General features: G+C 46.9%; 2 protein-coding genes across 15 annotated transcripts in view; one reads left to right on the top strand and one right to left on the bottom strand.

Moving 5' to 3' along the window:
• Window positions 1-434: 434 nt before the first annotated feature.
• C18H21orf58 (chromosome 18 C21orf58 homolog) lies at window positions 435-21400 on the bottom strand. Of its 2 annotated transcripts, XM_048451444.3 has the most exons (10): window positions 21266-21400; window positions 14301-14440; window positions 12488-12565; window positions 11584-11620; window positions 10401-10474; window positions 9397-9564; window positions 8466-8580; window positions 5147-5262; window positions 4621-4903; window positions 435-683 (listed from the first exon to the last, which is right to left on the bottom strand). In XM_048451444.3, the coding sequence occupies exons 3-9, from the start codon at window positions 12542-12544 to the stop codon at window positions 4661-4663; spliced, it is 810 nt and encodes a 269-aa protein (XP_048307401.3). In that variant the 5' UTR covers window positions 12545-12565; window positions 14301-14440; window positions 21266-21400; the 3' UTR covers window positions 435-683; window positions 4621-4660. The 2 variants fall into 2 exon arrangements, with proteins under 2 accessions (XP_048307401.3, XP_085535892.2); XM_085679766.2 differs by lacking the exon at window positions 21266-21400 and having other exon boundaries at window positions 14301-14455.
• Window positions 21401-21650: 250 nt separating this feature from the next.
• The window catches only part of Pcnt (pericentrin), an 86066-nt gene continuing 84862 nt past the window's right edge, over window positions 21651-22854 (top strand). For 12 of the 13 annotated variants that reach the window (XM_087898250.1, XM_087898256.1, XM_087898253.1 and 9 more), the window contains exon 1: window positions 21651-21822. In XM_087898250.1, the coding sequence (XP_087754376.1) occupies window positions 21766-21822 (57 nt within the window). In that variant the 5' untranslated portion in view covers window positions 21651-21765. The remainder of the gene's footprint in view (window positions 21823-22854) is intronic. The other variant, XM_087898254.1, reaches the window with a different exon arrangement.

The following is a 22854-nucleotide window of genomic DNA, read 5'->3' as shown; positions in this document are numbered from 1 at the left end:
ATGGACCTGGCTGCTCACATCCCTGGACCATCTTTAAAATCTCTGGGGAATGTTGTACATCTTCTCAGGCTACAGGTGTGCACAACGTGCCCTCAGTCCCCATCACCACAGCTAGGGGGCATGGCCAGGAGAAGCTTCTTCCCCCAGTCACTAGGGAGCCCTACGCCCACTATTGATCCTGCTCAGACTCTTTAGTCTCCCACACATGGGCCTCAGACATGGCTGCTGAATGTGTGTCCATGCACACTTCTCTATTGCCTCTGTAAGCCAGTGGTGCCCATAGAGCCAGGGTGCTCCGGGTACTGGCGTAGTTCCTCCTTGCTTACCCAGCAATGCCAAGCCATCAGAGACAAACAACATCTGTCAAGTGTGTTGTCATCAAACTAATAATTATATGAGAGAAAAATCTGTCAGAAATCATCATGAAGAAAGGAAATTGTGTGAGGTCTTTAATTTGATGATTTAACAAAAACAAGATTCTCTGGAATCACAGCCTAAGAGACACTGAAAATGGTTCTGTAGGAAGTGGATGTCACCACCTTGAAGCTCTTGGGAGTGTGCTGCATTGACTTGTTCATCCACATGGACATCACATCACTGTCTTCACCATGTGGTAGCCAGGTCAGTCACAGGGAAGGTCCACACGGGGATAACTGGCAACTCTGAGTCATCTTGCCTCTGACCTGTAGAGTTCCAAGGATTCAAAATTCAAGACCAGCTTTTTTTTGTGTGTGAGGAACGCAGCAAATGAGAGCTTACTTTAATACTTGAAGATAGCATCTGTAAAGGCGGGGGAATGTAGCACTCCAGTGATCCCAACTACTAGAGAGGCCAAGACAGGAGAGTTTGAGGCCAGCCTGATCAACTCGGTGATGTGTTGTCTCAAAATGGTAAGAAGGAGATGAATATTAACTTAATGGAAGAGTACTTGGCTAGTATGCTCAAAACCTTGTTTTCAATCCACTATCACAAATAATAAGTTGTGGGTCCATATTTCTTTATGGTGTAGTAACCAGGCTCTGAAGCCATTGGGCCTATCCAAAATGATCACATCGCCCTGCAGACAGGCTTTCTTTGCTTGACAAAGGTCAGGATGTTGGCTGCTCCCTTTCTTTGTAATTTAGAGGATGCCTTATAGAGATGCTAATTCTGGCCTACGTGACAGCTAGCATACTCAGCAGACAGGTAGATGCAGCCGTGACAAAAGGCCATTCACCTGGTTACCTACGAGACAGTATGATGATGTATTTTCCCACCCAGTTTATGTATTGGTATAAAAGATGTTTGGAGAATAAACACAGGGATCTTTAAGGAGATCTTCAGGAGGAAGAAGCCTGAGATGCCGTTTTCCGTAATAATGGTGTAAGCTGTGTCTGGTTATTCCTTGCACCTCCGTATCAGTCCAGTTAAAAAAAAAATAGATATTTCTGTTGGAGCCACATGGGCTCCAACAATAAATCTTTAAAAACAAAACATTAAGCCAAGGGTGGTGGTGCACTCCGAGCTCTCGGGAGGCAGAGCTTGTGAGTGTAGACTCGCCTGGTCTACATATTGAGTTCCAGGACAGCCAGAGCTCATGTAATAGACCTTGTCTCAAAAAACAAACAGGGCTGGAGAAATGGCTCAGAGGTTAAGACCACTGTCTGCTCTTCCAAAGGTCCTGAGTTCAATTCCCAGCAACCACATGGTGGCTCACAACCATCTGAAATGAGATCTGATACCCTCTTCTGTCCTGCAGGCAGACACACAGACAGAATATTGTATACATAATAAATAAATTAAAAAAAAACACACAAACAAACAGAAACCATTAAAACAACTAGGAAGCTAGGCATGGTTAGGCATACCTTTAGTCTCAGCACTTGATGTGGGATTCCCCTCTGTATGCTGTGAATATGTTTTATTACCATCGGTTAATGAATAAAGCTTTTTCTGCTTAGCGGAGCAGAGCTGGGAGAGAAATCCAAATAGAGATACAGAGAGACGTCATGTAGCTGCCAAAGGAGATAAGTGCTGGATCCTTACCAGTAAGCCACAGCCTCATGCTGATACATAGATTAATAGAAATGGGTTAATTCAAGATGTAAGAGCTAGCTAAAAATATGCCTGAGTCATTGGTTGAACAGTGTTGTAATTAATATAGTTTCTGCGTGATTATTTGTGTCTGAGTAGTCAGGAAACAAATGAGCAGTCTCTGCCTACAGATGGCACTACAAGCTCTCAAGAAGTCAGAGGCAGGTGAAGCTCCTTGAATTTGAGTTCAAGGTCAGCCTGGTCTGCAGAGTCTGTGGCCAGCCAGGGATACATGGTAAGACCCTGTCTCAACAAAGGAGATGGGCATGATTGTACATGTCTGAAACCCTAGCAGCAGCCAAGCTAAAACAGGATTGTAAGTTTGTTGTCAGCCTGGACTCAGAAAACAAGCAACAACAAAACCAAAAAGGAAACCAATTTTACCAAAACAACAAAAGAGACACCAGAAAGTCAAGGAAGCATGCACACATATATGAAAAGAAATCTAACAGCACCAGGGTACAAATGGGACGGGGAAAGCCATCATCTCCCCTCCAGGAGCCACGGTCTAGGCTGTATGTGGCTTTTAGAAAAATGCCTTGTAGACAGTGTAAGAATCCATCCTTATTTATTTATTATTACTTGATTCTTTATTATTATTATTATTTATTTATTTTTCAAAACAGGATTTCTAGCTTTGGAGCCTGTCCTGGAACTAGCTCTTGTAGACCAGTCTGTCCTTGAACTCACAGAGATCCACCTGCCACTGCTACTCGAGTGCTGGGATTAAAGGCATGCGCCACCACTGTCTGAATCCATCCATATTTATTCAGCCTGCAGGCTACACATGTTCATACCTCACACATGTTTCTTGTTAGTTCTTTTTAAAAAAAATGTATACAGTATTCTGTTTGTATGTATGCTTGCTGGCCAGAAGAGGGCACCAGATCTCATTACAGATGGTTGTGAGCCACCATGTGGTTTCTGGGAATTGAACTCAGGACCGCTGGAAGAGCAGAGCAGTCAGTGCTCTTAACCTCTGAGCCATCTCTCCAGCCCCTTGTTAGTTTTTAAGATTTTAAAATTTTATGTGGGGCTGGAGAGATGGCTCAGAGGTTAAGAGCACTGACTGCTCTTCCAGAGGTCCTGAGTTCAATTCCCAGCAACCACATGGTGGCTCACAACCATCTGTAATGAGATCTGGTGCCCTCTTCTGGCCTGCAGGCAAAACATGTAGACAGAACACTGTATATGTAATAATAAATAAAATCTTAAAAAAAAAATTTTATGTGTATGAGTGTTTTGCTTGCATGTGTGTGTGTGTGTACCATGTATTTGCTTTATACCCATGGAAATCAGAAGAGGACATTAAAGCCCCTGGAACTGTGTTACAGATGTGAGTTGCCATGTGCTGGGAACTGAACCTGGGTTTTCTGCAAGAGCACCAAGTGGCCTTAACTCTTAACCATTGAGCCATCTCTCCAGCACTTTCTTGTTGGTTTTCCAAAACAGGGTTTTTCTGTGCAACTCTGGCTGTCCTGGAACTATGTAGACCAAGCTAGCCTCAACTTAGTGATCTGCCTGTCTCTACCTCTCTAGTGCTGGGACTAAGTATGTGTGCCACCATGCCCAGTTCCTTATTTTATTTATTTATTTTATTTTGAACTACATTTAATTAGCGCTGGGGTTGGGGTGTATGCACACCACAATGCAGTAGTGCGATGCAGTCATGGAGGCAAGAGTGACAGCCTGCAGAAGATGGTCCTTGTTCCCGCCCCCCCCCACCATGTTCTGAGGATAAAACTGAATTATCAGACTTGACTGACAGCAAGCACCTTAACTGCTATGCAACCTTGTTGGACCTGGATATTTAAAAAGAAACCACATCTTCAGCATCACACATTCCTCAGCTTGCTTCTTTCACATTGGAATGAAGTGATCATTCCAGGCATGACGATCAGGTCTTTCTCTTGGTTTGCATGTGGGCATGTGTAGCACATCAAGGACATAACAAAGGGCCTCACACATGGTCAACAGGCTGTCTACCACTGAGCTATGTTTCTGGCCTCGCTTTGACTCTTACTCCAACCTTCCACAGGAATGTTAAAATGGGTTTGCAGCTATAATGATGGATTCTGATCTGGAACTGTTTTTCTAACAAGTCTTTCATAATAAAATGCTTGTGTTCCCCCGGGTGAGGCCTCAGTCTCCTAGCTTTCCCAGATGGCCATGGAGAGTAAGCAAGCCTAGAAGACCACGATGCTTGCTGAGATAGGCAAATGGCCTGTCACACCTGGAAAGGCAACGTGGTTTCCAGTGCAGCACTACGAGAAAATCAAGGGTGTCAAATAAGGGGAGCTGCGGGACCTGGGCTGAGGTGAAGGACACTTTATGGGACCAGTCCTACTGGACTGCCCAAAGATCTAAGGCACAGCTTTCCCAGGGGGTGGCAGGCTCCACATGGCTTGACAACTGGTGCTGAGTCCTGCAACTGACAATTTTTTCTGGCCCCTTCCAATCTGCCACGGTGCATTGGCTTGACCACAGGATGCATGTGCTTGTTGGCATACATGGAGGAGAGGTGGCCAGGCCCATTTTTCCACTTACCTGCTGCAAAACACTAGCTTTCTCCCTCCAGGCTTACGTGCTATGGGTAGCTGGGATGGGAAGTGGTTGGCTCAGTCAGGTGGCTCACAGTGGGCAAGAAGCTGGCTGCATGTGGGAGGGCGGTAGCTGCCACCACTGGGGGCCACCCCGGATATCCCGAAGAGGCGCCAGCTGTGGAGGCAGCCTGCAGCTGGGCTGGGGGTGCATAGTGGTGGTGGTGGTGCACTGGGGGTGGCTTCTGCTTTTCAGCTCGCAAGACTCCGTGGTGCGCCCATCGTGGGTCCTGACAGAGTACACAGCCAGGTCAGGACGGCAGCATCCTTTCCCTATGCCTGGGCCCAAACTGGTGAGCAGGGCAGCAGACTGTGATGGGAATACATCCTGGGCTTAGGGTTCTCTGCGCCCCAGCTACATTACCTGCTCCCCATCGCCTTCACCACATACCCACAAGCCAGAGATGCCTGCGCAGGTATCCAGGAGCAATACCGCCCCCAGCCAATGACTGAATCTCAGCCCCCAAACCTACCTGGAGGGTAGCGGCACGTGGCCCTGTGGGCCCAGGGGGCAGGGCTTTGAGCATCATGTTCTGCATGAGGATCTGGTGCATCTGTGCATTCTGCATTAGCATCATCTCCACCATGTCTGAAAGGAGAGTCAGGGCTTATTCATACGTTGCTACCTGATGATGGTTTCTGCTCTGAAACTGACTGCTCCTTCTGTTCATTACAAAAACAGGCACGGAAGCCAGGTGGTGGTGGCACACGCCTTTAATCCCAAAACTCAGGGGCAGAGGCAGGTGGATCTCTGTGATTTTTGAGGCCAGCCTGGTCTACAGAGCAAGTTTCAGGCTAGGCTCTAAAGCTACAGAGAAACCCTGTCTCAAAAAACCGAAAATCAAAAACAAAACAAAAAACAAACAAACAAACAAAAAACAGAAAAACAAAAACAAAACAAAGCAAAACAAAAAAAACCCAACTCTTGCTGGGCAGTGGTGGCGCACGCCTTTAATTCCAGCACTTGGGAGGCAGAGGCAGGCGGATCTGTGAGTTTAAAGCTAGCCTGGTCTACAAGAGCTAGTTCCAGGACAGCCAGAGTTACCCAGAGAAACACTGTCTCAGTAAAACAAAAATAAACAGTAAAAACCCCTCTTAATTGTTTGTTGTAGTCAACAGTGCCATTTAATTCACACCACTGTAGTGTGCATCTGTGGTCGTTTGAATGTAATTGGCTACCATAAGCTCCATGGGGAGTGGCATTATTAGGTATGGCCTTGTTGAAGTAGGTATGGCCTTGGAGGAAGTGTGTCATGGTGGGGGCGGGGAGACTTTGAGGTCTCTTAGGCTCAGGAGATGCCTAGTTCAGACCATGTCCTGTTGCTTGTGGGATCAAGATGTAGCCTTCTCCACTTTCAGGTCCTTCTCCAGCACCATGTCAGCTTGTATGACACTGTGTCCCACCATGATGATAAATGGACCTAATCCTCTGAAATTGTAAGACACTCTATTAAATGTTTTCCTTTATAAGAGTTGCTGTGGTCTGCTGGGTGGTGGTGGCACACACCTTTAATTCCAGCATTCAGGAGGCAGAGACAGGCGAATCTCTGTGAGTTCGAGGTCAGCATGGTCTACAAGAGCTAGTAGACAGGACAGGCTCTGTAGAAACCTACAGAGAACAGAGAAACCCTGCCTCAAAAAATAAAAAGAGAGAGAGAGGAAAAGGTGTGTGCCACTAAGCCTGGCTGTTGGGTTGGTTTTGATGTTTTGCTTTTTTGTTTTCTAAGAAAAAGGTCTCATGTAGCCCAGATGACCTCAAACTCACTATGTAGCCAAGAATGACTCTGAACTTTTGATTCTCCTACCTCTAGATCCTAAGTACTGGGATTACAGATATGTCACTATTGTAAACAGAAGTTTCTGTCCTGTCCAGTCCCACAGCTGTTTAGTCCCAACAAAACACACAGAGGCTTATAGTAATTATAAAGTGGCCTATTAGCTCAGGCTTTTTATTAACTAGCTCTTACACCTTAAATTAACCCATAATGTGGCTTGGTACCTTTTCTCAGTGTGGTATTTTCATCTTGCTTCCTCTGTGTCTGGGTGACAACTGACTTTCTGCCTTTTCTCTTCCCAGAATTCTCCTAGTCTGGTTGCTCCACCTATACTTCCTGCCTGTCTACTGGCCAATCAGCATTTTATTAAACCAATATGATTGACAAATCTTTACAGGGTACAAGAACATTATCCCACAGAAACTATACCTAGTTTATATAGTGCTGAAGAGAAAGTAATGGCTCAAACTAGGCTTTTAAATTCTTTTCTAGAATTTCAACCATTTATCTTTGAGTTTGAGTATGAAGGAATTATGGTCTTTCATAGGCGTTATTTTGACTATGCCCTCTATTTTCAGAAAGCAAAGAACAATTGTATTGGAGTTATTATTGAGTCTAATGTCACCAAGGTAACCTGCCTGGCTTATCCTTTGATCTTCACTTATGCAGAGTGGTGTGTATACACCCCCACTCCCATAGCTAAATAAATGTAATTAAAAATAAAACACATGCCTGGAGAAATGGCTCAGTGGTTAGGATGGCTCAGTGGCACTGTCTGTTCTTTCAGAGAACCTGGGGGTTTGATTCCCGGCATCCATATGACAGCTAACAACCATCTGTAATTCCAGTTCCTGGAGACCTGATGCCCTCTTCTAGCCTCTGAGAGCAATGCATGACCATGGCACCCTGATATACACGCTGGCAACAATGCAGACACAAAATAAAATCCTTCTAAAAAATTGCTTAGGAAGTGTCAGGTCTTAGCTCCTCTAAAGGACAATCTGGGCTCAATTCAATCTGGCCTCTGACCAATGCTAAACACTCAGCATTCCTCACAAACCTTGTGAAGTGGGCTTCTGTTTGCCTGGAAAAGCCATTTCTTACCTGCTCCTACAGCCCCCAGCCTCCAGAAAAAGCATCTAATCCTCTGCTAGTTCAAACAAGCCTCCAACAGATCAAAGCCCCACAGAAGCAGAAAGTACACAACTCACAAGTCTCAGGAAATCTTCAAAATGTGCTAGATACACAAAATACCTCCTTCCACAGTTATGTGAGCAGTAAGGACGCTGAGGGGCTCAGACCAGCCAAGCTGCCCGGAAGAGACTCTTTGACCTACTGATTTCTAGAGCTCTGGATCCAAGCTTTCATGAGTCATTACCCACCCTGGGATGAACTTTTGGTGATCTGGGTGCCTTTTAGCTGTCCTTGTTTCTGTAAGTAACTCCAATAAACTCACTGATTCACCAAGTTGGACTTCAGTGGTATTGCTACTTTTGTCTGTTACTGATTCTCCTTCTGGTGTAAGTAGATATTTCTGTTGCACCTCACCAGGAAAAGTATCACACAACATCTATCTACAAAAATACTTTCCTGTAGTGATATTTTATATGTATTTTAATAAATAAAGCTTGCCTGAAGATCAGAGAGTAAAAAAAGCCCCGCTGGTCAGCCTTACAGAAAGGCAGTGGTGACACACATCTTTAATCCCAGTAGCCACACTAGTTTGCCATTGAAACCATGTGGTAGTGGTGCACACCTTCAATCCCAGCCCTAGAGAGGAATATAAGACGGGAGGAGGCAGCTCTCACACACAGTCTCATTCTGAGATTCTGGGAGGCAGGATCGCCATTTCAGACTGAGGTAGAGGGAAGAGCCAGTGACTGGCTGTTTTGTTTTTCTGACCTTCAGGTCGGACCCCAGAATCTGTCTCTGGGTTTTTATTAATCGTGCTACGCTTTTCCTTTCAGTATATAATTTCACAAACCTAAAGTAATAGCAAGGTAGAACACATACGCACCTTCCTTGATACTTCCCGATCTTTGAGTGGGAAAGCCCTGAGGAGGAGAAATCTGTGTGATCAGTGGCTGCTGCTGCGGTAGCTGCTGGATGATGGTGGCAGGAGGCTGGGGGGCCTAAGAAAGGCCAGTTGGTTAGCCATCTGAGTGTACAGTCTTCAGGAGGCTCCTCCATCCATCCATCAGTCCATCCACCCAGTCATTTCAGTCTACACATCCATCTCTCTGTCCTCCTACCTATCCACCCCATCCACCCACCCATTCACCCATCCCTCCATCTATCATCCATCTGAAGAGAAATCTAAATGATTAACACTGTAAGTTAAACAAACAATTGAATAGAAAAATTTTTACATCTGGTTAGGACTTGGTTTTGTTTTGTTTTGGAGATCAGGTCTCCCTGTGTGGCTCCACCTGGCATAGAATTCACCATGTCGACCAGACTGGCCTTTAACTCATAAAAGTCCTTTGTCTCTGACTACAGAGTATAGGATGTAAATATATACCACTGCATCCAGCATGTACATGATATTTTTAATGTTTCTCATATTTCCTACCTTCAGGAAGATAGTTAATGCCTGATTAATTTTTGCTTTAATGGATTTAACATTTGATGTGTCCAGTCTGTTAACTTTTATGCATTTTAAGAGGAGTATGGCAGAATTTAATGGTGTCGAGAGTCTAGGGGTAAACCTGCTACTATTGGCTCTGAACAGAGTGAGCCTCTCCAGAGCACTGATATCCTGCTGGACCCACTGGAAAAGAAATGTGAGAATCCTCGGCCTCCCTCCCTGAATGTTGGAGGGAAGAGAGAGAAAAACCTCTGGCCTCCCTGACTGGACAGCCTGCTGGCAACACTGTGCACTTCTGCATTGCTCTGAAGTCTCAGTTCTGACCCTCCTACCCCGCTAGAAGCTGACCCAGGAGTCCTACCGGGTGTTGAATGATCCTTGTTGGCTCTGGGGGTCGGGGCAAAGGTGGGGAGACAGCAGGGAAGACTTCCATGGGAGGCACGTCTGGGTTCAGGGCTGGCGCCATGGTTCTTTCATGTGCCCTCCTCCAGGCATGGACTGGGGAGTGCTCATTCACCAACTGCTGTTCCTAAAAGATCGGCAGCCTGTTGGTTATAAAGCCACCAGCAGAGACCTATGAACCTCACTGGGTGAACAGGCTCTCATCAGTATGGTTTTCCCATCCTCATCCCTGCCAGGGACTATGGCACCCAAATGTTCAGTGTGGACCCTGGAATTAGGGATCTCTTTGTCTCTCTTGCCAATGTGACCGTAATAAATAAATCATTTTTTCTGTTTTCCACTGTTAATTTGACTTTTAATTGGCCTATTGAGAATGGATGGCCAAACTGAACTTGGGACACAGGTTGTGACCCCAAGTTCAATAATACTCCTTGGTAAACACTTGAAAATTCTGCTTCTCTTAACATATACCAAATACTCGTAATGAGTTTCCGGTGGTTGTTTTCCAGCCAACAATCTAATGGTTGAATCTAAGAATCTAATGGTTCTTCATGCATTTTGGCATCTGCCCAATGCAGAAAGAGAAGACCTCTTGTCTAAGGGGATTGTGGGGATGACACCCATACAGATGCTTCTAGGCACGGTCACTTCTTGCTGCTGACCGGTTTAGTTTGTCCTATGGCAATGGACCTTGGCTCATTGCCTGCTCTGTGGCAGTGGCCTAAGCAGTTTCTAAGCTCACATACTGCCTATACCTGACCCTTTACCTTCTCTAATTTCCCCAGGGAGGTGATGGGCTGGGAGTGTTAGTCTCTTAATATCACCGTTCAGTTACCAGCCCCCAGTTTGTAAACATTAGCTAATTGATCCCAGGAGTGCAGACAAGCGCTAATTGGAGTCTCCAAGCCAGTGTATTAGCCCACGGAGAGTGAGGCCCAGGCTTGGCCGAGGGTGCGGGCCTACCCAGAGTCTCTGTAGAAGGTCCTTCCTTCTCCTCACAGCATTCTGAAGGGAAGTGTCTGTCTTTTCCTGTTGTCCTGGATGGAGAAAGCACACGTCACTGAGAAATATCCTGGCTGAGTGCCCCAACTTCCCTGCACCCTAGGGTTCAGAGTAGCCTGGAGCTTCCTGAGCTCCTGAGCTCAAGTCTGTCATAAACATCCAGCCCAAAGAAGGAGGGACCAGGGCTAGGGCGGGGAGAGAGGGGCTATGATAGAGAGGGGAGGGCTTGGGTAGAGTCAGCCCAGTGGATTTTCTTGGTTTTGAAAGGCACTGAAAGTCAGTAGACCAGATCTCTCTTAGTGCTCTGGCACTCCTGGACTGCAGGAGGCCTCAAAGGCCCAGTTATGCCTCCATAGCCCTGGCCCTAAGCTGTACGGAAAAGACAGGCATGCTCACCAACGTGGGAGGAGAGGGTCTTCCTCCAGACAAAGCTCTGAAAGGGGTTGGCTTGCCCTGACATTCCACCGAAACTGGAATTTTGGTGATGCCAGGGCTGGCTTCTCTGGAAGCTTTACCTGGGATGCCCTCTGGCACATTTGTGGCCATTGGGTTGTGTGTAGGTTCCCTGGATCATGTAGCCTGGTTTGCCATTTTCCATCTAGATTTGAGGCTCCCAGGTTTGGCTGGCTGCCCTCAGTGTTCCCGGAGTTACCCACAGCCATGAATACTCCATGTTCTAAAGAATAAGGTATGCTTCTCTGGCCTCGGATCCTCATTCAGATGTCCATAAACCTATATTCTGGCCCCAGGTATTGAGAAGAATAAGACTCAGGCTCTGCCTATCCCTGGAATTGGGGCAATATGAGTCTGAAATAATTGGTTGGGACAATTTCTGCACTGAGCAAGCTGAGGTTTGTCATCTGACCTTTCTGTGCCTACATTTTCTCAGCGACAAGATACATTCCCTCTAAGAGTCAGCTGGCTAAAGGTTCAGCATGTGTGCATGCCAGTGTGGGTGCATTCGTATGTGTGTGTATGTATGTGGATGCATGCGTATATGATTGTGAATGTGTGTGCATGTGTTCGTGTGTGTGTGTGTGTTGTTTTACAGGTAAAAACAAAATCCAAGGCCTTCTCTGCCTTCCACTCTTCTCGTCCATTCTTCTCCCTACTGGTATGTGCCCAAGCATCTTAGAACGCTTACCTGCTCTGTCCATGCTTTCTCGTTCCTGTTCCAGCATCTGTGAGGAAGAAACTGTGATGGGGACTTGGCTCCAGGTTGGTGAGTGGAGTTTGCATGGCCCACCTGCCTATGCAGCTGATGTTCCAAAAGCTCTAGGGGTGGTCAGCACCCAAAAGGAATGGAGGGCAAGAAGCACTTTTCGAGTGGGTAGGTGGGGCAGGGATCACCATTCTCTAAAGAATTCTTCTAGTCATGCTCTCGAACATAATGTATGCTAGCCATCTTAAATCCAAAGGGTATCCCCAAGGGATGATCTGATGAGATACAAGTAGAGCATCCCGATACACAACAAGGGGTACATTGATGGACCCCATGGGGTTTCCCTGCTGAGACCCAAAGGGGACACTCTGGCGGGTCCCAAGAGGGCACTTTTATGAATCCCAAGGGTTACCCTGAAGGGCCCCAAGAGGGATACTCCAGACAGATTTCTGAGTAGCAATCCTTGCAGAGACTACCTGTGGTTTGTATCCAGGGCCACTGGGGCCTTAAACTAGGGATTCCGGGATTGGTAGGAAGTAGAAGAGGGACAATGCAGGCAGAGCATACGGAGAAGTTGACCATGGGCAGCGTGAGTGTCCGTGGGCCCTATGCATCATTGCTTGCTAGGACAGGCATGTTGGTCATGGATCACTCAGAATGCTATAGATGGTTGAAAAGGTAGAGAAGACTGGGCATGACCAGGTTTTTCCCAACCAGGATGTTGGTTGCATTTCCCTTTATGCACGAGCCTGTAGGTACAGGAGTTTTATAGGGATGTGTCCCAGAAGTATGCTTGCTGGTAGGTACAGCCTGCCTCCCACCTTTGAGGCAGGAGATTAGAGCGGAACTACGGGTTGAGCACAGCAGTAGGTAGGCTCTGTCTTACCTGTTCCAGGAGTCGCAATGTCAGTCGGGTCATCTGATCTGCACTTGAGTCCAGCATCCTAACAACTGTGTAAGAGGCCTGCAGAAAAATGGAAATAGAAGGCTGAGGTCCCACTCTGCCTTGGCCCTTGCTTACCTGCACGAGAGAGCCCCCTCAGGGGTCATGGTGCCTCAAGACAAGAAAAGACTAAATAGGAGAAGAACTGGCCCTCCCTAGACTCCAGTGTCAGAGCCCGCTCTGGAGTTATGACAGTTGCCAGCCTGTGGAAGGGAGGTCGGGTTGCCAGGATGGGTTCTGTGTCCAGTAAACGGGTTGCCTGTAAACACTGGTCCACAGGCGTGGCCAGGCACAGATCAGTAGGGAGGTAAAGAGCTAGAGGGCAGGCTTTAGATGGCGTCAGACACCACTTACTTAGGGGAGTAGTACAGAGAAATGAGTGGAGGCCTCCCCAGCTCCTCTAGATCCACACTCCGTGCTGTGGTCAACCCCTGTCGCTCTGCACTAATCTCCTGCTGCCGCTGCCTGCAGACTGCCATGAGTTCCTGCTCTCAGAGCAAGCCTTTCCCCTGAGTCTGGCTTCATGTGAAGAGCTATGACTTCTTGTTGGCTTTTTTTTTTCTGCAGTGTAGAACCAATTAGAGTCTAGTAGTTTCCAAAGTTGGAAGCCAGGCTCTGCCTACCAGCAAGTGTTCTTGTGGTGCACAGCCCTAGAAAGTTGCCTCGGTGACGCTCTTGTCCTTACCTGGAACCTTCAAAGCAAAAAGGCAGAGTGGCCGGACACCCAGGAGGACCATAGGAAAGGAGCTCCCTGGGGGGTTCAGGAAATTTATTTGTGGCAGAGATTTTGGCCAGAGAGGGGTCAAGTGTACCTCCTAAGGGGACACCAGCCCAGAGGGTGCACTGGCATAGAGGATGCAGATGAGAATAAGAAAGGAAGTCACATGAGAATGAAGGTTCTGAACCAAACGGGATGGAAGTCAGTGCCTCTGTTTGAGAAAGGAGATGAAGATGGGCCACAGCAGGGTCTAACTAATCCCTATGAACCTAAGAGACAACCAGGGTACAGTCAGCACCCCTTGAACCCAGCTAACTCTGGAAACTACATCAGATTGCACGAGATTTAGAGGGCCATAGACGAGGATAGTAAAGACAGGTTTCCTGAGATGGTGGCTCCTTTTCCCAGAAGACATTGCTAGGAGAAACAGCAAGGCATACGGGTATCATAAACAGGATTAGTAAGGGAAAGGGAACACTATCCTCAGTTGGGATGTCTATGATGTTTTCTCCCAGTTTGACTTGGCTTGTGGCTTTCTGGGAGTTGGTGCCTTTCTTATGATGTTGTACCGAAGACACAACCTGTCAGCACCACTTTCCCCTGTTTCTCTATTGCAAAATGCCTTACTGGACTGGCCTCTTTGGTAGGCAGTTGCTAGGCACAGTAAATGTTTACAGGGTAGGGAGCCACATCCAAAGCCTGGGAGAGCATCAGTGTAACTCACTTCTACAGCTTTTAATACTAAAAATAAATTGAAATAAGATCCAAGTGCGACGTTTGCAGAGCTTCTTTGCGTTTCTGTGTAAATGACTTTCTGCCGATGTTGGCTCGGGTGAACTGGGCACATGCTCCCCTACTGCCCGTTGTAAATAGATAAAAATAACATTAAAACCAGAGATTCAGGTATGACTCAGGGCTTTGGTTGCTCTTGGGAAATCTGATCTTGCTATCCTTCTGGCCCCTTCTTCTAAAGAGCCTACTCTCTCATTTGCACAAACACCCGATTCCAAATCTGGAAGTCAAGAGGATTCCACTCACCAAAGGGGACAGCGATCTGGCCCAGGGAGGAGTAGTTCTCTGCGGCTTCGTTCCCAAAGCTCCTGAAGTTTTGTTTATGTTGTCATCACTTAGGTGCAAGGCTTCTCCTGTCTGACAAGTCTGTTGGTAACGTGTCACCCCTGTGAGTCCAGGGAAGGAACTGTTTCTGTTTTTGTCTGAGAGGAGGGAACAAACCCAACCGAGCAAACTTCCACAACAAGCCATGTTCAGCTGGACAAGGTGTGGGACAAGTAAACTGAGCAGAAAGTACCCCAAAACCCACTGATCTATTGTCTAGAAGGCGTTCAATGTGTTAAGACAGTGGGGTTTATCTGAAGAAATGGGAGAGGAAATGCTCAGACCTGTCCTCCCGTGCCCCATCTTTCTTTCCAGGTCATGTAGCTACGAACATACGGGGGCTGTGTTATCCTACCAACTTCACCAGGTAGGGCTGCAGCATGGTTAAGTTTTGGGGGTGTTCACTTTTTCCCTCATTGGGAAACCATCAAGAGGTACTGAAATAGCTTAAGAAAGGTCAGGCTGCCTAGCCTCCACAATTCCTACCCTAGGAGCAAACAAAAGACTTCTCATTCCTCTTTATATAGAGTTTTGCAACACCCAAAGGGTCCTCCGTCCCTGCTGAGATATGGTCCTGATTGTTAGGAATATTTTTTAACGCGAGCTCTCTGCCTATGCAAAACAATTGGGAAATCAAGCCAAATCAAACCAGATTAAAAGATATCCAAGTTTAATTAGACACCTGTGCTCCTGGGTGGCCCGGAGAGGAACGTAAAATCACCAACGTGACCACCACAGGGGAGGAAAAGGGAAGACCACGTGTTTATTTTCTGGGGAGCAGTTTAAATAGTGTATGGGAGTGGTCTTGACCTTTCCTGGGGAGGGGTCAAGGTTCGAGGGTCACAGGGGAGGGGCCTCCAAAGATGGAAGTGGGAGGCTGGGATTTACACTGAGGTGTGAAAACAGGAAGGAGGTGTGGCTTCACATGATGTTTACAGTATCAACGGTTACTTGTAAAGACCCCTCCCCAGCTGCACAAGGGTGGGTACAGAATTTTGAATTTAAAAGCCTTATGCTCCTTTGTGTCCACCCCAAGGGTCCCAGACACCAGCCCGCTCCTGGTGAGCCAGCCAGAGGGCTCAATATACTGGCAGTTGTCAGTTGACTTCATCGAGCATGGCGGTTTGTACTTTTCTCTAGTGGATTATTTCCGTACAACTGCTCAGTATTTTCTGTTTCCCGTTTGCTACTCCTGCCCATCCTATTCACAGCCTCTGCGTGAGGCATGTATGTGTGTGTGTGTGATTCACAAGGAAAGGTTTTCATGAAATGAAAAGCATCTCGAGAAGTATACATGATTACAGAGAAAGGAATCAATTATGAAAGAAAGGCATCAATTACGGGGCTCTCAAATCTTCCTTTGCAGATTTAAAGGACAGGAATGAGGCCTCATTTGTCTCCCAGCACAGTGGACTGGAAGGAGCGTTTGCCTCCGTTGTGAGTACTATTCTTTCAGTCAGTTGAGCATATCTGCTCAGTTTTGAGATGCCCCAGAAAGGCACGTGTGCAAAGTCCTCCAGCATCACACCCCTGCACAGGGCCTTCTGAGCGAGTGTCACCTGATCAATTTCTGCTTAGTTGATGTGGAGGTTCTGCTGAAGGAGGCAGCTTCCATCATCAAATCCTGTATTCCCATCATAGATAAAGGTAACAGTTTCAGGGCCAAGGGCTCCGAATGGCCTTGCATGTTTTTCGGCAAGTGGAGGATGAAGACATCACACTGCCACTCTCACTGATAGCACCCGCAGACCTTAATACTGTGCGGGTCTGTTCCTTACTATAAATAAGATCTCTGGTTAGAAAGAATGACACTGAGTCTGACTGTCCTTTGGGTAAGTGATTTATTAAGAGTTTCTAATGGCATAGGTAGATCACCAACAGGCATAGACTCTGAAGGGCTTCAGGTCCACAAGACAAAAAGCAGGTTTCCTGGAGAGAAGAAAGACCCCCATGCCACATCTGGAGAGAAGGGAGATCCCATGCCACATGTTTAGTGAGCAGCCCACAGGCAGTATGTGCTGTAGCCACATTGCCTCTGCTTCCTGCGGTGGAGGGGAAAGGCCCTTTCTTTCTGATGACGGGGTCACAGCAAGCAGTCCGTCAATTTCCTAGAGTCTAGTTACTTGGGAATCCCGCTGAATGATGCTGAAAGTAAGGATTCCAGAATCGCAGTCAGTCAGAGGAGTGCCTGTCATTTCTTTTACAGCAGTTGTGAGTTTGGAGAATATGACGTCAGAGGGCCAGTGAGACTGGCTGAGGAGTAAAAAGGTGCGTGCCACCAAGCCTGGCACCTGAGTTCCATCCCTAGAACCCAACTTAGAAAAAAAGAAGCAGCTCCTAGAAGTTGTTCTCTGACCACCACACATGCCACCGTGTACACATGCATGTGTACATACACATGCCACTAAAAATGTTAAAAGGGAAGAAGTTTAAAAAAATACCCTAGAGAGCTTAGGCAGCAGTGGCACACGCCTTTAATACCAAGACTTTAATCCCGGGAGGCAGAGGCAGAGGCAGGAAGAGCCTGTGAGTTCAAGGCCAGCCTGTTTTTTTTTTTTTTTTTTTTTTTTTTTTCTCCACCTTAGTCTTCTTCCCAGGACGTTCGGTTCTTTGTCCATCCTAGGGACTGAACTGAGTGGTTCTCCTTGGTGACCCTAGACCTCTATAACATTCTGCAAGAACAGCAGTGCCCCAGTCCCCGAGGCATTGCTCAGCCCCAATATTTTAATTTTTAGTTAGATTTTAAAGATGTATTCTTGTTATTTAAAATTATGTGAATGTGTGTGTCTGTACATGAGTTAGTGCTGTCAAGGTCAGAGGCATTTAAATCCCCCTGGAGCTGACATCATAGGCAGTTGTGAGCTGCCTCTCATGGGTGCTGGGAACCAAACTCTGGTCCTTTGCAAGAGCAGTATGCAATCCGTGCTGGCTCCTAGTTTTATGCCAACTTGGTACAAGCTAGAGTCATCTGAGAGAAGGGAACCCCAGGAGAAAATGTCTCCATAAAATTAGGCTGTAAGCAGGAAAGTCTTTAGTTTCTATGTAGACAGGGTCTCTCTGTGGAGCCCTGGCTGACCTCAAACTCAGAGACCCACCTGCCTTTGCCTCCCCAGTGCTAGAATTAAAGATATACACGGCTACACCCAGCAGCGATTTTCTTAATAAGTGAGTGATGGAGAGGCCCCGCCCATTGGGTGGATACACCTGAGCTGAGGGGATACACCTGGGTTCTACAGCAGGTTGAGTAAGTTAGTAAGCAGTACTCCTCCATGGCCTTTGCCTTCAACTCTTGCTCCCAGGATCCACCTGGTTTCAGTTCCTACCTTAGCTGGCTTCTGTTAACGGACTATGTGCGATTCAGAATTTGTAAGGCAAATAAACCCGTTCCTCGCCAGCTTGCTTCTGGTCATGGTGTTATGGTGTTTCATCATAGCAACCTTACCACTAAGACATACTCTAAACCACTAAACCAGCTTTCCAGCTTTCAATATTTTTATTTCTTATATTTATTCTTCTTTGAGACAGGGTTTCATTATGTAGCATTAGGAAGCCTGGAATTCTCTATGGAGATCAGGGTGGCCTCAAACTAACAGAGATCCACCTGCCTGGGTCTCTCAAGTGCTCTCAAGTACTATAAGCCTGAGTAACAACACCTAGCTCCGAGCTCTACACACACACACACACACACACACACACACACACACACACACGCATGCACGCACGCACGCGCGCGCGAATTTAGGTCCCAGAGCCCACATCTGGCCACTTAAAACTGCCTGTAACTCCAGCTTTAGGGGATTCAATATCATCTGGCCTCTGAGGGTATCTGCTATTTTTGCACAAAGACACGAACATAATCATTTTAGTTCGAGGTTTCTTTTTTTCTGTTTTCTTTTTAGATTTATAGTTAGGTGTGTGTTTTGTTTACATGTATGTATGTGCACCACATGTGTGCTTAGTGCCCTCAGAAGCTAGACCTGGACATCAGATCCCCTTAACTGGAGTTACGGATGGTTGTGAGCTACCATTAGGTGCTGGGAGAGCACTCTGGAAGAGCAGCTGGTGTTCCTAACTGCTGAGTCATCTCTCTAGTTCCCCAATTATTAATATATAAAAGATGCCCTCCAAACATTTTAAAAATATTGCTCTGCCTGGCAATGGTACATGACTTTAATACCAATGCTGGGGAGGCTGAATCAGGTGGATCGAGGCCACCTTGGTATATAAAATGAGTTCCAGGACAGCCAGAGCTATACAGAGAAACCCCATCTGAAAAAAAAATTACCAAAATCAATCTACAGATTCAACACAATGCCCACCAAAATCCCAGAAAAATTCTTCAAAGACTTCGAAAGAACGGTACTCAACTTCATTTGGAAACGTAAAAAACCCAGGATAGCCAAAACAATCTTGGGCAATAAAAGAACTTCTGGAGGCATCACAATCCCTGACTTCAAACTCTACTACAGAGCTACAGTACTGAAAACAGCCTGATATTGGCATAAGAACAGACAGGAGGACCAATGGAACCAAATAGAAGACCCGGCTACCAATCCACATATCTTCGAACACCTGATCTTTGGTAAAGAAGCAAAAAGTATCAAATGGAAAAAGGAAAGCATATTTTACAAGTGGTGCTGGCATAACTGGACATCAACATGTAGAAAAATGATAATAAACCCATATCTATCACCATGCACAAAACTCAAGTCCAAATGGATCAAAGACCTCAACATAAATCCAGCCACACTGAACCTTATAGAAGAGAAAATGGGAAGTACACTTGAATGCATTGGCATAGGGAACCACTTCCTAAATAGAACCCCAGCAGCACAGACACTGAGAGAAACAATTAATAAATGGGACCTCCTCAAACTGAAAAGCTTCTGTAAAGCAAAAGACACAGTCAACAAGACAAAATGAAAGCCTACAGAATGGGAAAAGATCTTCACTAACCCCACATCAGTCAGAGGTCTGATATTCAAAATATACAAAGAACTCAAGAAATGGGACACCAAAAGATCACATAATCCAATAAAAAAAAATGGAGTACAGACCTAAACAGAGGAATCTAAAATGGCTGAAAGACACTTAAGGAAATGTTCATGATCCTTAGTCATCAGAGAAATGTGAATCAAAACAACTCTGAGATTCCATCTTACACCTGTAAGAATGGCCAAGGTCAAAATCACCGATGACAACTTATACTGGAGAGGTTTCGGGGAAAAGGGAACACTTTTACATTGCTGGTGGGAATACAAGCTGCTACGACCCCTTTGGATGTCAGTGTGGTGATTTCTCAGAAAATTAGGAAACAACCTTTCTCAAGACCCAATAATACCACTTTTAGGTATAGATCCAAAGGATGCTCAATCGTGCCACAAGGACATGTGCTCAACTATGTTCATAGCAGCTTTGTTTGTCATAGCCAGACCCTGGAAACAACCTAAATGCCCCTTGACCGAAGAATGGATAAAAAAAATGTGCTACATTTACACAGTGGAGTACTACATAGCAGAAAAAAATAACGACAGCTTGAATTTTCAGGAATAAGGATGGGATTAGAAAACATTATTTTGAGTGAGGTAACCCAGACACAGAAAAACAATTATCACATGTATTCACTCATAGGTGGTTTTTAAACATAAAGCAAAAAAAGCCAGCCTACAAACCACAATCCCAGAGAATTTAGACAACAATGCGGACACTAAGAGAGACTTATATATAGATCTAATCTACATGGGAAGTAGAAAGTATAAAAAGACAAGATCTCTGGAGTAAATTGGGAGCATGGGGACCCATGAAGGGGAAAGGGAGAGGCAGGGAGGGGAGCAGAGAAAAATGTAGAGCTGAAAAAATATCAATAAAATAAGAAGCTACTTGGGTCTGTGACAGTACAGAATAAAGAAAGGTGGGAAATCCAAGCAAAGATAGAGGAGAAAAGAAGGCGGAGTCAAGGAGATGCCATGTAGCTGCCAAAGGTGAAAGATGCCCTTGAACTTTATTGGTAAACCATGAACCTTGTGGCAAAATACACAGTAATAGAAATTGGTTAGTTTAATATGTGAGAGTTAATTTAAAAAATTGCATTGCTCAAAGAGACCAACATATCCGGAAGGACAGGTCAGCCCAGAGGGAACACCTCTCCCCTCCACCATTTTCATCAGGGTGAGAAACACTTCATTAGACTCCTGGAGATTCTGAGTAATCAAAGTGAAGCAATTTATTTGGTGAGAAGGTAAAAATGACTGGCATGCAGATTTGGTATAAAATGCATTTCCATGCACCTGAATTCCTCATTGCTGAATCCTTTAGGGGGTACAATCTTCCAGGAGTTACCCTCTCTACAGAATCCTCATCCTAATGATGCAGGATGCAAAGTCTTATCTAACACATATCCTGGAACTCAAGATCCCCTCCGTTTTCAAATACATTGGCTTAGTCACATAACAGCCCATAAAAGTCAAAAAAAGCTCAGGTTAAGCAGGCGCCAGCTGTAGGCTAGGGAAGACAGGGGCCTGATCCTTCCTGATCTGAGTATCTGTGATTCACTGATGAGCTCTAAACGCGCCTCTTATTTAAAGTGGACCGTAGCTGATTGATTTTCTTACACCAGTGAGGCTGTTTCCAGGTAGAGGTGGTGGAGTCACAGTCAGGAGCCGGAACACACAGTAACTCTGTGCATAGAAGAGTGTGCATATACAGAACGGCCCTCTCAGTGGCAACTCCGGACCCACTGTCCAAGTTTTTTGTGTTAGACAGGAGTCCGTATTTAGGAAGGGCAGAAATGGTCAACGCAGGGCCAGGGAGGTAGGAGGAATCGAAGTGAACCTACAGGCTGACTGCAGTGACCAAATAATTCACTAAAGGGGAAGCTAGCTTCCTACCAATGCTGAGGAACTGTGGGGCTTAAGGCGACAGCGGATCTGAAAAACGACTTTTGCAAGATCCACGGAGAGTGGAGAGAGCGAACCCGAGGCTTGGACCGCCGCCCGCGTGTGAGTCCTCCTCCTGTCGGGAGGGGGCGCCAGGCAGGCCCGCCGCGGGGAAACGGTTTGCCCAAACCTTCCCGCCGGACAGTTGACGACCAGCCGCGAGCCCCGGGCATCCTACATCCCGCTTATTGGTGTAGCCGAAGAGGGTGGGAGCGGTGAGGCCACCAATGGAGGGTCGGAAAGATGGCGCTCCGCCCCGGGAGCGTCACCGGAGCGCGCGTGCGCAAACCCGCACACGGCTCCGGATTGGCCGTGCAGCGGGGCGGTGCTGACAGTTGCGTGTATGGGGGTGGGGAGGCGAGTGAGTGAAGGGAGGGAGTGTAAATAGAGCGAGGGAGGTTTCGCGGCTGCCCGGCTACCTCCGAGCGACTCCCGAAGAGCCCCGGAAGGAGATGGAAGAAGACGAGCAGGAGGAGCGGCGCAGGAAAGTGGAGGCCGGGAGAGCCAAGGTAGCGTCCTTCTCTCCGCTTTGCTGCGGAGAGAAATCCTAAGGATGTTCTGGCGCTCAGACCGCCGCCTGGCCAAAGCCGGTGGTGGCGGAGCAGTGGGAGCCGCCGAGTGCTTGCCCTTCCCGCCGCTTCTCCGGAATTCACTTCTTAGCCGCCGCCATCTTGAATCCACCGCCCTCGGCCTCGCCCCGCCCTGTTGCAGCTGCAGCCAATCAGCGTCGGAGACGTGCGATGCTCGTAGGCGGGCCGAGCGCCGTGGGCGGGTTCTGGTCACCTAGCATTCCTTGTTGTTGTGCTTCCGGTGCCCGGGGTCGAACTGTCCAAGGCTTTTTAAAGAAACTGCCTTCAGATTTGGTTTTCCCGGAACCGAGAGCTTCTGCTCAGCAGTGGTGCCCTGGCGCTGTGTCTTCTTGTTCGCTCTCTGGCCGGGCCCTGCAGCTACGATACTTCTGATGTTGCTCCTTTCATCTCCCTCTGCTCCCGATTTCGATTTTGTTTGATTCTCCACCCTGGGAACGTTTGTGACTGTTAAGATAGTTGTTTGAAAAGTGATGGGGACCTAAAGGTGATGGGGACCTAAAGGAAGAGAAGTTGCCAACATTTTGGAGGATGATCCCTGGCCACCAGCCATGACTGTGGCACCACAGTACGGTTCCCCACTCTGTCATCCTAGGACTAGGTATTGAAATCACCTTGAAACGGTTGTGTTGATTTTGTGGTTCGCCTAGTTACCCAGTGGGAGCAATGTTTCATTTGAATCAAACACCCTTCCACCTCCCCTCCCCTCGCCCACCATGCGCACGCACTAACATACATGTACATAGTGGAAATAATAGCATAGTAGTGTCAGATAACAGGTGACAGCCTGAAGACATGGTGGTCTTTTTCCCTCTGATAGGCGGTAGGTACGAAGAGGGATGCAAAGACCATCCTCCCCCTTTATAAGCCAGACACGTGAAATGAGGGAGTACAGAGTTTAGCCCTTTATCTTGGGGAACTAGTGTCTGCTCTTGGGTGGCTTGTGAACACCAG

This window comes from Myodes glareolus, chromosome 18 (genome assembly GCF_982192425.1).
Source record: "Myodes glareolus chromosome 18, mMyoGla1.1, whole genome shotgun sequence".
Lineage (NCBI taxonomy): Eukaryota > Metazoa > Chordata > Mammalia > Rodentia > Cricetidae > Myodes > Myodes glareolus.
This window is presented reverse-complemented; position numbering and strand designations above follow the sequence as displayed.

What these genes read in the sequence shown, in the direction of transcription:
- C18H21orf58 (XM_048451444.3), bottom strand. Translation starts at nt 12,544, where the DNA reads ATGCTGGACTCAAGTGCAGATCAGATGACCCGACTGACATTGCGACTC. An exon ending in AGAAAGCATGGACAGAGCAG is followed by an intron (nt 10,475 to 11,583) that starts GTAAGCGTTCTA and finishes TTCTCCATCCAG; the next exon opens with GACAACAGGAAAAGACAGAC. An exon ending in ACCTTCTACAGAGACTCTGG is followed by an intron (nt 9,565 to 10,400) that starts GTAGGCCCGCAC and finishes CCGATCTTTTAG; the next exon opens with GAACAGCAGTTGGTGAATGA.